Source organism: Monodelphis domestica, chromosome 5 (assembly GCF_027887165.1).
Source record: "Monodelphis domestica isolate mMonDom1 chromosome 5, mMonDom1.pri, whole genome shotgun sequence".
NCBI lineage: Eukaryota > Metazoa > Chordata > Mammalia > Didelphimorphia > Didelphidae > Monodelphis > Monodelphis domestica.
The window spans coordinates 18,838,728-18,859,578 of record NC_077231.1 but is presented as its reverse complement, the minus strand read 5'-3'; the positions used below and the strand labels follow the sequence as shown (position 1 = coordinate 18,859,578).

General features: G+C 34.8%; 1 protein-coding gene across 13 annotated transcripts in view; it reads left to right on the top strand.

Moving 5' to 3' along the window:
• USP15 (ubiquitin specific peptidase 15) overlaps positions 1-20,851 on the top strand; it is a 166,889-nt gene that overhangs the window by 133,883 nt on the left and 12,155 nt on the right. For 11 of the 13 annotated variants that reach the window (XM_001363289.4, XM_001363206.4, XM_007502824.3 and 8 more), the window contains 3 exons: positions 12,553-12,726; positions 15,645-15,803; positions 15,888-16,112. In XM_001363289.4, coding sequence (XP_001363326.1) covers positions 12,553-12,726; positions 15,645-15,803; positions 15,888-16,112 — 558 coding nt within the window. Of the gene's footprint in view, positions 1-12,552; positions 12,727-15,644; positions 15,804-15,887; positions 16,113-20,851 lie in introns of those variants that run through there. The other 2 variants (XM_016425599.2, XM_056797690.1) reach the window with 2 other exon arrangements.

Here is a 20,851-nt window from a genome sequence, read left to right as displayed (position 1 = left end):
AAATTTTTCTTTTTTTCCAGTGACTTTTATCACACCTCCTTATACCTTATAGGTCAGTTGCTTAGAACCTAATTTCCTTCCGTAGAAAAGCTGTTAAAGTATTTGTAAATCTCATGTATCATGACACTTACATTAGAGATTGTATAAATGCATACATAAAAGGAGCAGTCCTAAATATGCTTCCTGATATTTGAAATATATAAAGCTTTGGGGACGAAGGGGAAGTGTAGTATTTAATATATAATGTTGTTGGGGGGAGGGGTCAGGTCTTCCCATTTCACCCACACTGGAAGTGCAGTCTGCAGAATTCTTATACCCAATTTTACTGTTATTTGGCCTGGAACCTTTGAAACTGGTGACCCCTTATATCCCCCCTCCCCCCATTCCTGGTATACAGGATAGTAGTTCCAGGCTTAGTGGGGACACTAAGCATTAGCTTTTGCCCTACTGAGGCTCAGTTGAGCTCAAAGGACCCATTGATCAGGGATTACAAGAATGTTCCACTATGCCTATCTCCGCAAGGTTTTCCATGCTGCTTTTACATATATTATGCAAGGTATATAGGGCAGGTGCTAATTTTTCCATTTTACAGATGATGAAATTGACAGTGAAGTTAAATGATTGCTTTAAATCAGTGTGATCGCACAGAGTCATTTGGTGGAGCCAGATCAAGGGCCCAAGCTTTCCAATTCTATTCTGTTTCTCAGAACTGTTCCCTAAAGTCTTTTGTTCAATCTTTAATATGTTAGGAGAACAAATTGAAATGCTTTTCAGAATTTATTTTTCTGATTCCTTAAATCTTTTCCAAGTCTTTTATGTCAATTGTAATTTCCTTCTGATTTCTTATCAAAAAAGTTCATGCTCCACAAAATTATTAATCTCTTTCAGTCTAAGATAAATAACCTTTCTCTTAAACAACAATTAGCATTTATTAAACATCTGCTGTGTACCATGGACCATGCTAGGTTCTTGGAATACAACAGTCACAGACTTCAAGGAACCTTCTTTCTGCATTAAATTCAGATTAATTTTGGTTATTCTGTTCCTTAGCACAGAAGGTACTTAGTTTTACTCGGTTTCATTGTTACTTTTCATTTATACAGTCATCATTGTCAGCATTAGCTAACTTAATTGTCATGGACCAACAGACAAAATTACACAATGAATATAGTTGTCTTTGGTTACCATCCATTTCCACTCTTTTATTGTGAATCACACCATCTTGGATTTAGCTTTCCTCCTGGTGCCCTTCTTCCTCTTGCTAAACTTCAGACTCAGTCCTTTGGGAAAAACTCTTTCTGTCAACTACTAGTCTGAAAAATATGAGTTAACAGAAGAGAACTCAAGTAGAAAGGCACCTTTTGAGAAGACAGTTCATCCAAAGTTCTCATTGGGATCATAAACTAATGCATATCTTATAACACTTTTATTTCTCATTTGTAATAGTTATAAGATAATTTTTCACTATGTTGAGGCTGTCACAGGATCTTTACTTGGTTCCAACTACTAAAGGTATTTTATTTTAGAACACACCCTAAAGACATGACACGTGTTGTTTTGTTGAGGCTTTTGTTATTGTTTTTAACCAAATATAACAACTTCTGCATCAAAATGTCTCTTTTCTTTCTGAATCATTTTGTCAGGCTAAACACTTCAGTGTTAACTTTGGACAAAACATTTTAAAATTATTTAGCTAGTTAAATAACTATCATCCACTAAACAAAATCAGTATACAGACTTTACCATTATACCTTTGTCCTTGTTTTTGTTTCAACCAAAAATGGTAATATCTAACTTGGCATTAAATGGCAATTTTGTCATTTAAGATTTGCCACCACTGACAATATTCAAAAGAATATTGCACAGTAAACCCAGGAAAATATCCCATAGATGCTTTGAACCACAGCAAAATTATTAGAATAAGTACACAATCCTCCAAAGGAAGCTATTCTGAAGGAGATAGAGCTCATCATCTCCTCTGAATTTAAGTACCATCTCTATGCAGAAGATTCCCAAATCTAGATATCCAAACCAAATCTCTTCAAATTGTCAATGTTTCAACCTCTTGGAAATCTTTTTTTAATCAAATTTCAGTTACATTATGTTATAGCCATATTTTAGATTTGTGGTTAATTGTAGGATCCAGTGACCTATATACAGAAAACTGAACATATGTAAAGATTTCAGCCTGAGCCTTCTTTTAGGGTAGATAAATAAAAATACTAGCAATATTAAGGAATAGTTCAAAAACTTGTATAAATTCCAAGCTACCACAAAACACATTAAAATTCCACCAGCTAACCAGCAATCCTGTTTGTTGAGAATAATGCCTTTTAGTTTTCAAAGATTTTTACTTACATTAACAATTTACTCTCAGAATGATCTAGTTAGTATTATAAGTTATTTCCATTTTGTGTGTGTGGAAGGTAAGAGTAGCTAAATTACTTCTTAGGTTCACAAAGCTTAAAAGTCAGGTAGCCAAAATCAGAATAATGACCTCCAAATTCTTAGATTTTTCACTCCTCTATTTCAGCTCACCATTTATGTTCATATTTTTACTTAATGAAGTATCATAAAATTCACTAAATGATATGCATGTTTAGTATAAAGAAGTTTACTTTGTTGTAATTGAAGACCAGAGATTGTTTTTCTTCATGTGGAGATTTAGAAACTACTATGAAAAAGAATTCTAGTTGAGCAAGAAAATTGTTCACATGCCTTCCTATAGCCAAAACTTTGGGGAAGTTTCCTCATATTTTCATTTGGTTATTTGTGTTTGGAACTCATTTTTTTATTACTTAACTAGGGTAGGGCATAATGTGAAACAACCCAGTAAGTAGAAAATGTCATTTTCAAAAGAAAATACTTGTGGTTTTGTTTTGTTTTTTTTTTAAGATTTTTCTGTAACAAAGGTGATTTTTTTTAACCTAAAGAATACAAGTACAAATTACATATTTGTATATAACCAACCTCGGGGCCTGTCTTCATTCTTTACCAATACAGATTTTTTATATCAAATATTGTACTAAAAGCAAGCCATTAAATGTTAATTGAAAAGATTGGTTTTATATTGGTTTTAGATACTGTGGCTTGGCAGTTTTTTACCTCTATTACGAATTATCTTTCGATCAGTGCAACATAGTTGAGAGGGAAAGCTTGAATGTTCTAATGACTGTTTACTTTCTAGGACAAGTAAAGGGAAAAAATCTGATTTAAGCTTATTTTATAAATTTCTACTACATGTCTGTTAATGACACAATTGTACTTGCTTCGTCCACTTTCTATATCGAAGCAGTTGGGTTTTGTAGTTTATTCATAAGTATAATAAGGTATTTCTCAAATTAGTTTTTTTTAGATGTGTCAACAAATTATACATCCTCTGGATTATTTTTTGTTTTGTTTTAATCCTGATCTGTAATTTCACCCATTTGGGAAATAAGATCCTGATTTGGAATTCAGTGCTTCTGTTCTGCAACATGTCCTAGGAAGATTGCCTGGGACCCTGAGAGGTTAAATAACCAGACTAGGGTCTCAGCCAGGTTATATCAGAGGCAGGACTAGATCCTAAACCTATTTGATTCCAAATAGCCTCTTAGAGTCATCAAAACCTTATTTAAATAATTGAGGATTGGTATTTATGGACAAGTTGTGTCTGAATATAAAATATTGCTTCTAGTTTCTTAATAAAAAAACAACCAATTTCCTTCTGAAAGCTAAGGAAATCACTTTATCAACAGCAAAACTTTTTTGTTTCATAAGGAATTGAGGCAGTTTTTGCAAGATATATGCAAAATATGGAAATAAATTGTTTTCAGAGCTTAGAAGAAATTGAGCTGGACCCAATGAAAAGTAGGCAATGGATCCATTGAAAGTCAGTCAGGGGTGGGCAGCTCAGTGGATTGAGAGCCAGGCCTAGAGGCAGGAGGTCCTAGGTTCAAATTTGGCCTCAAACACTTCCTAGCTATGTGACCCTGGGCAAGTCACTTAACCCTCATTGCCTAGCCTTTACCACTTTTCTGCCTTGGAAGGCAGAAGGTAAGGGTTTTATTTTTGTTTGTCCTTTTTTAAGAGAAAGAAAGTCGGGCAGATCATATTTCCTTTGCTACTTTGCAGAGGCTTTGCATATGTAAGATTACATATATACTATGAGATTCAGTTGGTTCATTTTGGTGACCCCTTTTCCTGTTTTGAATTTTTTGTTACAAAAGATGGCTTTTTGGGGAGAGGGACATAAATTCAAAAATTAAGGTGACAAAAAATAAGAATAGGTTTTTAAAAGTTGTTAATCCCAGTTTCTACTTGGAAACTATTTGCAAAATAGGATTAAAACGTGTTTGCAATTTGTTTTTAAGAGATTATTTTGAATATTGGTAAAATTCCATCTCAATTTTATAAACTAAGAGATAATATTGCAAACTCTTAGTGACATCAATATTATATAACGCAAATGTTCTGCCTCATCTTTCCCAAATGATCCAGTCACTATTTAGGCCCACTATTTTCTATTCTTTTTCTCAGTTTCCTTTTTAAAAGATATTTTTATCTTGTCTTTTGGAACATCCAAAGAGCTCTTTAATTTTTTTTTACTGTTTTACTAATGTTCTTTTTTTTAAATTCTATAAAATATAGAGCCACCTATAAATCGAAGGGATAAACATGGTCTGCTGATTGAGTGCTGAATTAAAAAGTCCAAAAATTATTATTTCACATCCCAAATATGACATTTATCTGTTTTTCTTGGACTCAGTATCCTAAAAATCCCTTTATCCTTTCTAAATCTTCATGTTCTCCTTCTATAAAGTGAGGTACTGGATTAAATTTTCTTCAAGTTCCTATATAATTCAAAATTCTATAAACCCCTATCATTTTGTCACTTACTAATCGTATTTTCCATGGTAGACTGCCTAAAAGAGCTTCTGTTGCCTAAAATGTACCCCTTAAATCCCACCTACAAGCAAGCCCCTCCCATCCTTACTAATTTCATCCTTAGATAGCAGTTTTACAGTTTGTATTGAGTTCATGGTTACAGTTTTTCAAACTTGTAGTGCTTCCTCTGGTGCATGTACTATATTGGCACAGGCTTCAAGATCCTATAGTCATCTCAATGCCACAGTTGGGAATGAGGGTAGGACAGGATTGAATAAACCTGGCAAAACAAATTAAATTCTGTTGCCCTGTAAATGAAAATTTGGCCAACAAAATTACAATGATTTAATAATGGCCAAAGCAGAATTAGGGACTACAAAAAACTCTTAAGCTATAAAAACTGCACTGAGAAGCAGTTTGCTATTAATGAAAGAGTTTTGGATTTGGATCCAGAGAATCTGAGTTCAAATTCTGCCTCTTCATTTACAACCTTGAACAAATGAATTCATATCTCAGCATTGTTTTGCTTGACTATCCATATTTGTTGCAAGATTGTGTTTGGCCTTTTTTGTTCAGTGGACAGGTGGGAAGGGAAGAGAGGTACAAGAGAAAAATGAACAGAAGAAAGGCCAGAAGAAATCAGACAACCAAGACAGGTTTGAAAGTTACATGATGAATTCACAGTATATTCAAGAAGAAAAGCAAGCCTTAAGTAACAGAAATTCACAATTCTGTGAACAATTCTCTCCTGTTATGCAATGATGGGGAAATGCTTGTTTCATTTGATGCTTGCTTGATTCAGAATAAAAAGGACTCCATAAAAAAAGTTAGACTAGATGATCCCTAAGGTTCCTTCCAGTTTTAAATCTAATTCTGTGAATATATGGGAAATTTTAGGTCACTGAAAGAGATCTGAATCAGAGACAGTCTTTAGCTGGGTCTTTAAAATGACATTTTTCTTCTAAAATAAAAACTAATATGATCCTAAGCTCACATGTTAGAATTAGAATACATATTCCTTATTTTCTCAACATTCATTCAGATTGTATTTAGGGTATCGTAAATTCAACAGCATTCGGTGGGCTTTTTTATGCCAGGCACTGTGCTAAGCCCTGGGGAAAAAGGCAAAAGATACTGCCTGCTCTCAGGCTTCCTGGAGATTTTAATTAGGACTTAAAGAGAGGACAGTAGGCAGAACAGAGGAGAGGGAGAGCATTCCAGGAATAGAGGATAGCCAGAGAAAATGCCAAGAGATGGAGTGGTTCATAAAACCAGGATCACTGGGTTAGAGTCTATGGTAGAGTAAGAAGAAGTGTGTAAGAAGACTGGAAGCTGAGGAGGGGGCTAAGTTTTGAAGGGCTTTGAATGCCAAAAAGATGATTTTGTATTCTGAAGGTTAATGGGAAGTTTTTAGAGTTTATTGAATGAGGAAATGATCTAGGGATGTATATGCAACATCTAACAGGATTTTGATTCATTAGGAGATAAAGAATAGCATGAAACTTAAAGGATAAAAGATTACTGAGTGATGGAGGAAGGAGAAGAACCTGGAAGTGACATGGAGAAGCAAAGAGGATTCCAACTCCATGGCCTCAATCAGTGAGCCAGGGAGAATGAGTCAAGGGTTCAGCTGATGCTGAAAAGGAGGGCCAGGGAAGCTGTGTCATTAGGCAGGTTGGAAGGAGTGAGAGAGGAAACAATTTCAGATGAAAGAAAATATGTTCCCATGGACCATGTATTCCAGAGAGCACAGTGAAATGGCTGGGCTGAGACTTTGAGGTGAGAAGATTGCAGGGTACGGAATGATCAGTGTGTGTATGTGTGCGTGTGCTGTGTGTGTGCCTGCTTGGCTGCTGTACTCAAGTTCAGAGTCATTGGGTTGTGAAGGGTATGATCAGACTTGAGAATGTTCATCTTTGAATGGTGAGTACCACTCCTTTACCCACAAAGAACAGGTATAGCAGGAGATGGGAGGTGATAAAAACCATCAGATTAGGTTATCTCTAGTCCCATTCCCAGACTTCTAATTTTACAGATGAAGAAACTAAGATAAGTTGTAACTAGCCAAGGTGGTCATTTAAACAAATAAATGGAAGAATTGGGATTTATTTGTACCCAGATGCTTAAAACTTCAGAACCACTGTACTTATACTATATCATACTGTAAAATCTAACTCCTTAACATTAAAAGAGTGGCAAGTACAAGAACAACTGAGAGTGCAAATAAACTGAATGTGGCTTTCTCGATGTGACCTTGAAATCCTCAAAAGTGAGAGGCAACTATCAGAAAAGATCTACTGAATATACTGATAAATAAGTTCCTAGAAAAGGTAGCCAGAAAGGAGTAAATTCAACTGTGAAAAAGAATTATATTTAGATTAGAACCTATGTAGTCTAGGAAAAAAGAAACTTAGTAATTTCTTAGACATTAAAACTGAAGTAATAAGACATTTATCAAGGCTAAGGAGAGCATTAGATAATTCCTATCAAAAAGAAGCAATTAAAATTAAAATGAATATATTAGTATCTTTATAAAAAAATAACACCAAGTAAATCAATTATCCCCATCCTTCCTCTGAACTATCATTATATTGTTTTTGTCCACCATAGTCAAAGGACAGGAAAGATACTCTCGAGACTCTTGACACTTCTGATCTTAAAATCATAATATTTATAGTAATTAAAAGGAATTTTAAAAAATAAAAAATATGAATTATATAGTGTGAATGGCCATTTTAAAATTTGTTACATTCGTGTCTTGAATCAGGATAGAAAATGGAATAAATTAGCTTAAATTTAGGAATGGGAAGAAGTAAGTTGTCTTTGGGGAAAAGAGTGAGTAGAATAACCTTCAAGGGGAAATTGTGGAATTTCAATCCCTGCAGATAATTTTTAATAGGATATACCTATTTAAAGGATACTCTTTATAAAATAAAACTAGTTATCTTTCCAACAATAATCTAGTTTAGTAGCAACCTCTCCACTTTAAAGTTAGACAGTACAAAGGGATAGTATGGTTTTTTCAAAGTCAGTTCTTTACTGTCAGAGGTTGTTGGATTTCTACTATTTCTAAGGATTTGAGAACCTACCTGCTACTCAAATTCAGCAACATTTTCCTCAATTATTCTTGACTCTTCCAACCGTATCTACCTTACTTATTTTTCTTAATCTCAATTCAAGGACCTTCTTTATACCTCTGTTGTCGTTCCTTTTTTGTCTTGATCTGCTCTTGCTCTTCTTTTTCAGTATCATTAATATTGGACAGTCTTCATACAATTCATGGGATCTTTTTCCTCACTCACACAATAACTTCATTTGTGTGACTCCAAAGCTAGATATGTATAAAATAAGTTCATTGTTATATTCAAATTCTGGTGGGTTTTTAGTTTTCCTCACCTCCTGATAGCATTACTACTATTTAGCATCCCAGTCAGCTTTAACTACTTGCCCATCAACATTAATTCAGTCATTCAACCTGCATTTATTACCAAGCCATACCAGTCTTTTTTATCATAACTTCCCAATCAGTCAATAAGAATTTAGCAGCTTTTATGTAATAGGCACTGTACGGATACAATTGAAAACAGAAACACAAGCTCTGCCCTTTAGGAAGTCAAAATGTAAATAACTGTGTGCATCATGTACATATACAGTATACCCAGGCAGCCTGAGAAAAGAGAAGATCAGAAAGGTTCTCCTTACAGAAGGTAGCATTTGAACTGAGATCCTCCCCCGTTTTTATTCCCATAAATCTATTTCTTATCTACTTCACCAGGGTTCAGCATCTTTCCTTCAAATCTAGCCAACTCATAAGAACATGTTATTTTACTTAGGTGTAATTTCAACCATGTTACTCCCTTCCCCTCCTTTTTTCATAACCTAACAATGACTCCACATTGCTTTTGTATTAAATTTTAAAACCTGTTTTTTTCTCATTTTCTGTCATGTCCTGGCACATGTTCTGTGTTCCAGCCACATACACCTTCTTGTCCCACTGCCAGTACTTGCCATTCTTGTCTTTCAATTATCCACAAGTTATTCTTACCCTCCTACCGCATGCTACATACTCATTCATTGATATCCTTTGTCTATTGCTCTCACCTTCTGTACTTCTTGCCTTTTCAACAGGTAACAACTTGTAGTCTTATCTACTGTAAGCAAATCTTCTTGTCGACAAAGACTTAAATCACTTTGAAGCTATTCCATATTTCCTTTCATAAAATATTATTTTGGAATAATCCTACCAATGAATGTCTCACAGGTGTTCACTCTAGTCACTTCAGGTCCAATGAATTGATAAACAAGCAATTTTTAAGTACCAACTAGGTGCCTGGCCTAGTGCTAGGCATTGGAGAAAGAAAGAAATAAAGCTCTGCCCTCACGGAGCTTCTAGTCTACCAAGGTTACTAGTAGCTAGAAGAACCAAGAAAGACTTCAGTTCAAAATCAAGAGATTTAAAGAAAACATGGTAGAACTGAGGAGAAAGTAATGATTGACAGTGTAAAGTTAGGAAGATAAGGAGGATGAAGCATTATCTCTGAGAAATAACCAAAACCCAGTTTGGCTGGATTGTCAAATACAGGGAGGACAACAATGGGTGTGTTTGAAAAGGATCGTTGGGATAGAGATACTAATTATGAGACTGTTTCATTGATGCTGGCAAATGATGTTCATCCTTGATTTTCGAAGAGGACTAGTGACATCACAGGGTAATGTCTAGTGTGGTGTATGAATTAGATTTAAGCGACGCAGAGTTGCACAAAGTCAACAGCCTCAATCTCTCTTCCAGAGTCATTGAATTCTAGTAGCAAAAATCAAGAAGATTGGTGATAGCCCAGGATGCAGTGGATGATTTTGGCAGACAGAGACACTCAGGGCCTGAACTAAGAGTACAGATTGTAATTCGGTAATTAAATAGGTATGCAGAATAAGAGAGAATGAAAAACCTATGATAGCAGCTAAGGTTTTGAACGTGGATGACTGGAGGATAATGGCACCCTTAACCAAAACAGGGAAGTTTAGAAAAGCAAAGTATTAGAGTGCGAGAGGGCTCAATAATGAATTCTGCTTAGCTGCATTGAATTTGAGATGCCTATGAAACATCCAGTTTTTGATGTCACTGGTAGTAGCTGCTCAGGAGAGTGACTACGTAGGCTAAGTATATAGAGCTGGAAGTTACCAACATAGAGATAATGAAACCCTTGGAAGCCAATGAGGTTGCCAAGTGAGAGACTAGAATAGAAAACCTTGTGGAGCAGCCATGGTTAGGAGAAATGAAATAAAAGAGATTAAGAAGGAACACCCTGACAAGTCAGAAGTGGGGTTGGGGGGAGGGAGAGCATAATCACTCCAACCATTGCTTCTCTTCCCCCTGTCCTGAATATGTAGACATATGTATTTATCTAAATCCAGCTGGGTTTGGTCATGGGTTTGAAAAGTTATTTTCTTTTGTTTTTTTAATTTTGTCAACAGTAATAATAGAGAGCATTTATCTGAGCTTTAAATTTTGCACATCACTTTACCTTATCTCATTTCAGCCTCACAGTCTTTCAGGATACCTGCACTCACATAGTGATAAGAACATTCAAGTGCTGCTTTTTTGTGTTTGTGTTTACTTATCTCCCTAATATCTATTAATTTTTATGTTCCTTTAAGAAAGGGACTTTGCCTTCCACTCCCCCTGTAACTCCTTAAGTTGTTTTTTTTTACACAATAAACCTTTATAAATACTGATAAAGCAACTTCATTTTTTACTTAAATATTTATTTGCTACCTAAGAGTTTCCTGCCATATTTGTTGTTGTTTTTAAGAGAGAATATTACCAGATTGTGACAATTAGATGTTATTCTGTCTTCCTTGATCCTATCACCATTGCTCACTATGTTAATGAGAAAAGAGTAAACTGGAGAAAAGGTAAAGGTTATTAGAGAGTAGGAGCAACAAAGGAGGCTGTTATCTCTCTCAGCAGCAAATTCCACTATTCTGGGTCTCCCTCCTTATACTTACTTTGCCATTTGAATAGTTCCTAAGACCCATCTCCAAACTATTAAAGTCAACCTCACAGTAAACAAGTTGTCCAATAGTAAATCCTAGTTAGTATAGGAAATTGTCACTTTGGCTTGGCAGGAGTTAAGTTCTCTGTTAACTTCACTAGTAAAGTCCCTAAATAGATATTATAATTACTTAGATGATTTTTGTTCAGCTATCATGTGTCTAACCCCAGCCAAAACAGCACCATAGTTATTTTTTTTAATTAGTCGATTTCTAACATTTTTCTGTTGATATCTTAATACTATACTATGGTACCAAATCGTTACCATCTAGGTTGTTTTTTCACAGTAACCCAAGTGAAAAGTAATCAAAATTTTAATTTGTAATATTTCACAATAAAATCAATCACTTATCTCAAAAAATAGGTTTTGGCAACTGATTTTTAATTTTTTTTTTTCCTGCTAACCACAAAAACAAATTTTCCTACAAGAAAATATGTACCTTTTGTGAATATACAAACTCTGTTTGTCCATTGTAGCATACACTAAGTGGAATTAAGCAAAACCCAAAGTGGTGTAATTAACTATATGATCCTGGGCAAGTTACTTAACCCCCATTGCCTAGCCCTGACCATTCTTCTGCCTTGGAAACAATACACTGTATTGATTCTAAGATGGAAGGTGAGGGTTTTTTAAAATTGCATTGTTTCTACTAATTATATTAAAAACTGAATTTTAGCTCATAAAATCATTTAATTTTGGCCCAAGAAATAGTGAATAAATCTATCCACAGTTTTTAGCTTTTCCTGAAAAGAAATTTGGATTGCCAGGATGTTGGGAAAATAAAAAAAGTAAAAACGTACCTGCCCTGGGATCTAAATGACCGTGCTTTACCAGGCTCTGCTAAACTGAGTTAGAACCATGCCCACCAGGTATCATAGCCAAAAAGAAGGGCTTTGTGGGACACTATTGGTTATGGGTAACTGGCAATAAGCAACATATTTACCTTTGAAAGCAATTTATTTTGCTTGCATGATCCTGTAATTGTTACTTACTTAGGCAGCACAGGGTACTGAATTAGTAGGGAAACATCAAAACAGATTAAAAAATACACATCCAATTATAAACTTCACTTTTTCAGTTAAGAGAGAATTTGCTACAATTAAAAGTTTAGAAATAGGGGGCAGCTGGGTAGCTCAGTGTATTGAAAGCCAGGTCTAGAGATGGGAGGTCCTAGGTTCAAATCTGGCCTCAGACACTTCCCAGCTGTGTGACTCTGGGCAAGTGACTTAACCCCCATTGCCTAGCCCTTACCACTCTTCTGCCTTGGAACACAGTATTGATTCCAAGACTGAAGGTAAGGGTTTTAATTTTAAAAAAAGAAGTTTAAAAATATTTCATATCCCAAATTGAAATAAAATATAATGGTTCTAAATTTGACAGACCAAAATATTACTTTAGAGTTTTTATTTCTTAAGCATCTAAAATTAAATTGGGGAGCATAAAATGAGTGGATTAATTGTGTTTTTATTTGACCAAAAGCTTGACAACCTCAAAAAAACTGTAATTAGAAGTCATCTATATGTATATTACTAAAGGGAAAAATCTGCTCCTCCCAGCACATTATAGTTAAATCTTTTTAAATTGTGACCCTATGTTTACTTTTACTTGAGGTCACCAATTTTTACTTTTGCAGTGTTTGAGCAACACCCCTCCACTTACTGAATATTTCCTCAATGATAAGTACCAAGAAGAACTGAATTTTGACAATCCCTTAGGAATGAGAGGTGAAATAGCAAAATCTTACGCTGAACTCATCAAGCAAATGTGGTCTGGAAAATACAGCTATGTCACCCCAAGAGCCTTTAAGGTTAGTATGATGTGAGTGGGTGGGAGGGAGTGCCCATATTAATGAAATTGTGAATTCACAAGTTGTTTTTGATAAAAAAAATTGTAAACCTTCTCTAAATTCACAGGATTGAAAGTTTATCATGATTGAAAATGTTGGCCCTATGCATTTTTTTAAAGCTCAGCTTGCTCTACAGTATGGTTTTTCACAAAATTATTACCACAACATCAGTTTAAAAGATGTATTTTAACTATTAATTGAATTTATTTTGAACAAAAATATTTGCTCTTTTAATGCTGAAGGGAGTGTGAGTTCTTTGTTTCTTATGTTTGGCAAGTGGTGCTCTCCAACTATAGTAAAACCAAACTAATTTTGAGTTGGTCTTATATAAACTATAGGGTACATAAAGAGACACTCACAAACATACATATACACACCCTAGTACATATGTGACCATAAAGAAAAAAATTGAGAGAAACATTTTCTGGGAACACTATAAGAGAAGTAACTAGTTTGTTTCCCTTTACATTACAGGGAATTGAAATACTAATTACAGGTCATTGTTTTTTATTAACATAAATTCCCCAAGATCATCTACAGGGCAACATTTTTATTTCTCTCCAAGTTACTGTCTGTATTTGTTTTTCTTTTTTAAAACAATATTTTAATACTGCATATACTATTAGACTTGTTTATACTGTTTGGTTTTGCTGAAATGATTTTTTTTGTTGTTATAAGAGAGGTGAATAACAAATAAATTCCAAAATCAAAGTGATGTAAAAACAAGATATTTAAAAATTTTAAAAGAAAGAATGCTGCAATCTAAATTAACTTTTTTCAAAATAATACTATCTTGTCCTCCAAAAACTAAAAATATGCATGTATGCAACATATGTGTTTGTGCATATATGTACAAATATGATTGTATTTTTCATATATCTAATAAAACAAAAATATTAGTAATCCTATTGCCTCTCAAAGGCATAAATATTACCTTTATTTTTATACTGAATACTTCTCCATTGGCATAAATAAAATAATTTTCTAGTAAATAAATTTCCAGTAAGAAATTTATTTACTTTATTTGCTCAATCTTTAGTGGTTTCAAGTCTTTAATCCAGAGTATAATCATTTTATCTTTTCTTTTTTCCTTTTTCATATTTTTCTGTTTTAAAGTATCAAATTATCTTTTTTAAATTATAAACATTATCATTCTAAGTTTGATAAAAGGCATTTGCAAAACTGACAATAAATGGTTGTTGAATTAGTTAAGAGATTATTGAATTCACCTACAAAAAGCCAGGAGCCATTTCCAGTAGATCAGTGGTGAAATGATAGAAACATTTTTTCGCAAAAATTACAAACTATCAATAATGACATGAAAACATTTCCTAAATCATTAATAATAAGAGAAATCAAAAGTAAAATAATTCAAGATTCAGCTTACAGCATCCATATCAGTAAAAATTATAAAAGAGAGAAGCCTTCCCATATTGAAAGAGCTTCGAGGTGAAAGACCCATGAAGCATTATGGTTAGAACAGTGAAATGATCCAACAGTTCTGGATTTTGGTTTGTGATTATGCAAGAAAACTATCTAATGCATTTATATATAGCAGTCCTACTCTTGGGGATATATCCCAAAGATGTAAACAAAAACCCAACCATCCATTACAATCCAAAATATTCATGGCCAGTAGTAGCAAGCAACTGGAAAAATAGAATGAACCATATATATATATATATATATATATATATATATATATATATATATATATATATATTGAGGAATGGATAAAAAATAAAACCTAAGACATATGACTACAACAGTAAGAAATTATGAATCTTGAAAAAAATGCAATATACATGGGAAGAATTATATGAACTGAAATAAAATTTTACAAGAAAATGGTAACAGTGACTGCCGCCATATAAATGAAAAGATCTTTGAAAGGAAGATGAACTTTGAGTAATTTTTTTTAAACACTAAAAGTCCTGGAGAATATATAATGAAAAATAACTCCTCTCATAACAGAAAACTAGCAGATCACTAGGGCAGAATAATTTAATGCTGTTTAACAGGGCAGCTAGTTGGCCCAGTGGATAGAGTACCCGCCTAGGATTCAGGCAGATTGATCTTCCTGATTTCAAATCCAGCCTCAGATACTTAGTAACTGTGTCACCCTAGGCAAGTCATTTAACATTATTTGCCTCTGTTTCCTGAAGAAGGAAATGGCTAACTTCTCCATCATCTTTGCCAAGAAAACCTCAAATATGTCGAGGAAGAGTTGAACACAACTGAAAAACTACTGTGCTTTGTTGTTTTTCTTTGGTATGAGGGAGAGTTGTAAATGAGAGATGAATTGTAAAATGAGGGAATTAGTCTTAGAGATCCTTTCCTACTCTAGATCGGTGATCCTGTCAAATGAGTGATATAAAGACTGGTGTCAACTTTTTTTAATTATTTCATTAGGCAAAAATCTTTACATAAAACATTCTGTTGAAGATAAGAGAAACATAGTGGGGAATGAAGTGCTTTAAAAGGGCTATTAGTTTGAAGCCAGCATATGTAAGGCTTAAGTCTGCTGTTTATTGCCTCATGTGACTTTTAATCAAATCACCTAACCACTCTTGCTACCATTTCCTTATTTATAAAAATGCAAGAGTTAGATCAGATGATGTCTAAGAAACTTGTCCAGCTCTAAATCTAGTAAGCCGTGAATTTCAAGAAAAATCCGAGTTGCTTTTTCTCTCTGGTATAGATGACAGAGAAGCCTAATACCAAAGGAATAGTAACTGACAGAATTGTTTCTTAAGGGATCTATTTGTCATATGTGGGTTGTTGAATTTTCCCCCCTCAGTTCTGATTCATCAAAACAAGTATAATCTTGTTTTTTAAAAATTCATTAATCAGATTTAACTCTTTTGCTTGCATTACAGACACAGGTGGGACGTTTTGCACCTCAGTTTTCTGGGTATCAACAGCAAGACTGCCAAGAATTACTAGCTTTCCTCTTAGATGGTCTACATGAAGATTTGAATAGAATTAGGAAAAAACCTTATATTCAATTGAAGGATGCTGATGGAAGGCCTGACAAGGTAAATTTTCTTGCCTTAATATCTTGTGTAAAAGTTGTAATTTTGCAATAGTGTATTGTAAAAATGTATTTGTTTTATTTGTAGGTTGTTGCTGAAGAAGCCTGGGAAAACCACTTAAAAAGAAATGATTCTATCATAGTAGATATATTTCATGGCCTTTTCAAGTCAACCTTAGTTTGTCCTGAGTGCGCTAAGATTTCAGTAACATTTGATCCTTTTTGTTACTTGACTCTTCCACTGCCTATGAAAAAAGAGCGTACCTTGGAAGTTTATTTAGTTAGAATGGATCCACTTACCAAACCTATGCAGGTAAATATTATTGTTTCCAGGTAAATAGCACTATTTATGTCCTGCTTATAACATTCAAAGAAATTAATTTTGAACCTTCATTTTCAAACCCAGTTTAGATGGAATTTATGAGCTCAAGAATTTTAAGCATCGTAATTTTTAGAATATTAAAAAATTTCATGATGGTGTGGTATTTTTTTCCCAATAAAAGTCCCAACCCTCAGGGAGCTTACATTCTATTGTGTTTTCTCACAAGTATGTATTAGATAGCTGCATTCTTTCACTCAGTTTTGTCCCAGAATGTGATACTAAAAATAGATTGATAATATTACTTATCTCTCAGATCCTCCATTCTTTGAGTCTTCTTTTCATTAAGATGCCTAGTATCCTCTGTTTAACCTCTTAACTATATCAAGTTTTCCTACTTTGGCATGACACTTAAGACAGTTTCTCATATTTTTCTGATATTCATCCACCATAAAATTAAAATATATGTCATACTCATTATGGCTAAATCAAAGGCCTGACAAAATAATCTGATAATGTAGTTTGAATTAATGATTGATGTTAATACATAAATTACATTAATATATTACCCTTCCCAGATTAACATCTGAATTTTACCACCCAGCCTTTTGGATTTTAATAGGTTCTTCATGGAGCATTTGAGCAGGGTTAGTAATAAAGATGATTTTATTTAGGTACCTTTGAAATCTGGTCATTTAATTGTTTATTCTGCCTATGGGTGAATGCATGCCATATTAAATATAATATAGGGAAAAATTCTCTCCCAAGAGTCTGGTCAAAAGTAATAAAGATCCACCACTGCTTCTCACACACACGCACATGCACACGCACATGCAGATGCACATCTTTACCTTTCCTTGCAAAGATTTCAAGGCTTTCTCTAAATTGCAGTGATCATACATTATGCATACATTGCCAAATAGTAAGCCATAATCCAATTAACTCATCATAGATTTTTTTTTTCCCCCAGTTGACCTAACAGGTAACTAAATATATCTGTTCTTAGTTGTGGCTTATATTTTAGTGCCTCCAAACTCCCCTAGGAATCAGACTGGGACTAGAAAAGGCCAGAGGGGTCTGCATTATTTACACTTTATATAGCACTCTTAAGGATTGCTGTGGTTTTCCTTAGAAGAGGAGGTCATTTCTATCTTGTTGTCCCCATTTCCCAGACAAGGAAGCTGAGGTACATGAAACTTAATTATCCAAAGTAGCACACAGTGAGTTACATGTCAGATCAATATCCGAACTCTGAATTGTATTAACTGCTTAGTCACCCAGAAGTATACTGTGGACTTTTACCTCAAACCCAAATCATAATTGGTGTGCCTAACCTTATTAATGCTTTCCCTAGGTTGGGAAATATTGGATCTACCCTTTCCCTGTTCCATCCTTCCTCTTCTGTCAAGTAAAATTGCTTTTTTCATGAATATCCCTGTTTCTGCTTCACTTCTTTGGGGCTTCTCCCATAACTCTTGGCAGGAATGAAGAAACAAGTTTATTTACTAAGAACAATTCATAGATAGAACATGTTCTACCCTCTGGTTGATATAACATCAGGGTTTGTTTTGATGAGGTCAGAGGGAGGTGTCTTGCCTTTTATAATCAGGTTTTATATTCTAGTTATAAATATAAGCTTCTAGCTCAAAGAATGAAATCTGTTCTATATAGTGAGCCCATTAATGCTGACTCGCTTTCTCCTTTTCTCACTTTCTATCATTTCTTCTGTTGTTTATGTAAAGAAAGAGAATGAATAGGGTTTGGGGGAGAGGGAATCCAGTCATTGAATTACCTTTCTACCTAACACATAAATTGAGATGGCCATTATCTGTCAGTAACCATCACAGACGGAACTCCCTGTACTCCCTGTACTTGGAGAAAAATAGTGATATTACAGCTTCCATCTCTGTTGTGTTTTACTTTCAGATATATGATCTTGATTGCCACAATTCTTGGATTACAAAATAGTTTTAAAACATAGCTAGATTTAGTGGACTCAGGTCTTGACTTGTTCAATATAGTTATTATAAGACATAACTAGTTGGATCTTCTGTCTGATCAAGTAACGAGGCCCCTTCCAGTGCTTAAATTCTGCATCTCTGCAAATCACAGGGCAAGTGGGAGGGTGAAGCACAGGAAATTGTGAAAAGAAAAAATATTTCGAGTCTTTAAGAGAACCCAAATTGGGATAGAGAAGATTTTGACTATTTGACAGTGGGTAAATCCGTTAACCTCTCTAGGCTTTCCTCAGGTTCCTTATCTGTAAACTGAGCAGATTGAGTTCAGTGGCCTCTAAAGTCCCTTCCGGCTCTCTAGCCGTATAAGAATTTTTTGGTTACCTTTTCAAGCTTTACATTTTAAACAAAACTATATTTTAATGGAAATCTTTTTCTTAATGTTTAATTATCTACCAAAGTGTTCTTTAAAAAAAACACATAATTTTTATATTCTGACTTGTTGAAGAAAAAGATGGACAAGGTTTTTTTAAAGCAGACCCTTCAATTATTAGACTAACATTTTTAAGCACTTAGGTAGTGACAGGCACTGGGATAAGCCCTCAAGATACAGAAACAAAAATGAAATAGTCCTAAAGTAGCTTATATTCTATCAGAATTGAAGTACAAAGTAATGAGGAATAGGGAGAAAATAGGTTAAGAACTGGGAGTTGGGAGGTCAGGAAATAATTCAGATAGAAGATGGCTCGTTAAGCTGAGATTTGAAGGAAACCCAGAAGTCTGAGAATCCCAAAGAAGGAGTGAGCACATTCCAGCTGCAAATACATGGAGCCAGGTGATGAACTGTGTGTGCAGAATATCAAGAATCTGGACTTCAGAGGACATGGTGGCGAGTAGTGTCTATATATTAAAGCTGGAAAGGATAGTTTGGGACCAGGCTTTGAAGGGCTTTAAATGCAAGCCATGAAGTTCATGTTGAATCCTGGAGGTAAAAAGATAGTGATCAGATGACATAAATAAGCCAAAATTCATTTGATCTCTGGAAAACATTTTAATTCTTATACATGTAAGTATTTATGATTTATAATACATAATATAAAACTTCTGTAGTATGAAAGCACACTCAAGACTAACAGGAAGTATTTCTCCATCCTGCTACTGATATCCCATTTCATTCACAACATGGATCAATCCGGAGGAATTTATTAGACTCATATAGTGTGCCAGACAATGTGCTAGGGACTGGGGACACACATACAGAAAGGAATAGTCCCTCCCCTCAAGGAGCTTGCCCACTATAAGAGGAAATAGCATGTAGATGTAAAATTATGTCCAACTTAAAAGATAATGAGGATCCCTGATAGCTGGAGGGAGCAGGAAAGGTTTCATGTTCAATTTTACCTGAATTTTGAAGGAAAAAGGGAATTCTAGGGGGCAGAGGTCAGGAAAGAGTCTATCGCAGGCATGGATGAGAGCCAGCTAGTGCAATGGCACTAGAGACAAGAAATAGTATGTGTCATGGTGGGTGCAGCAACGCCAGTCTTTATGGTCAACATAGTTCACAGACAGGACAATGTGTATAAAAGTGATGGGGGTCGGGGTGGGACGGCTTTAAAGGCTGAGAAAGATTCACAGACTGAAAAAGCCTTAAAAGCCATGGAAAGGAATTTATATTATGGTACAGGCACTAGGGAGACTTTGGTCTTTAATGGAGTATGGGAGTGGTGTAGTCAAACCTATACTTTAGGCAAACACCCAAAACGGTGTAGAGAATGGATTATAGTGGCAAACAACTTGAAGAAGGGGGACAGTTAAGAGGCTATTTCAATAATCCAGGCCAGGGGTGATGAGGGCTTAAAGGAGGCTGGTGACCACTTGAAAAGAGATAGATGTCATAGAGTTAGAAAAGGTAAGATTTTCAATGACACAAGTAAAACCCAGTGGAATTGCCTTTCGACTGGAGGGGGCTGGGAGGAGAACATGAGTCATATAACCATGGAAAAATATTCTAAATTAATTAAAAATTCTCAATTTAAAAATAATAATGGTAAAAAAAATAAGGTATGATTTTGCAAATATGTGTCGTAAGGGATTGAGGAGGTAGCATTGCAAACCTGGCTGACTAGAAGGCTGATGATGCCCTTGACAGAAATAATAGAGTTTGGAAGAGATGGGTGTTTTGGGAAAAAGACAGTATCTCTTGGATGTTGAAGCTGAGTCCCCTGTGAGGCATCTAGTTTAACTATCCAATAGGCAGAGCTCATAGCTGAATATATAGATATTGGAATCATCTGTATAGAGAAGAGTGTAGGAAGAGAGAGAAACAGGCCAGGACAAAGCTTTATTGTTCACACACAATTGAGCAGGAGGGGAAAATGGTATGGATGTTGAAATAAGAAATGGTAAGAGAAGGGGTAGACAGGGAAAAAAGACCAAGAGAGAAAGGGATACCATGAGACCCAAACCCAAGACAGTAGCCGGAAGAAGACCAGTCACCAAAATAGGGTCATGTTGTAGAGAACTTCAGAAGAAAGAAGCCTGCCATCTGATTTGACAATTGGATCATTTGTAACTTTGGAAGGAGTAGGTTCAGTTGAGTTAGATGGTCATGAATGACAGCAGGTTGAAAAGCAAAAGGAGAAAAACTAGGCCTAGAATTATCAAAGGGGCGTGGAAGAACATAAGCCGTAGTAGAGCAAGGAGCCCACTGCTGTTTTTACTATACCCCACTATAAAGGAGGAAAAATAACTTGTATCTAGTTCTGGCTTTGTATTTTG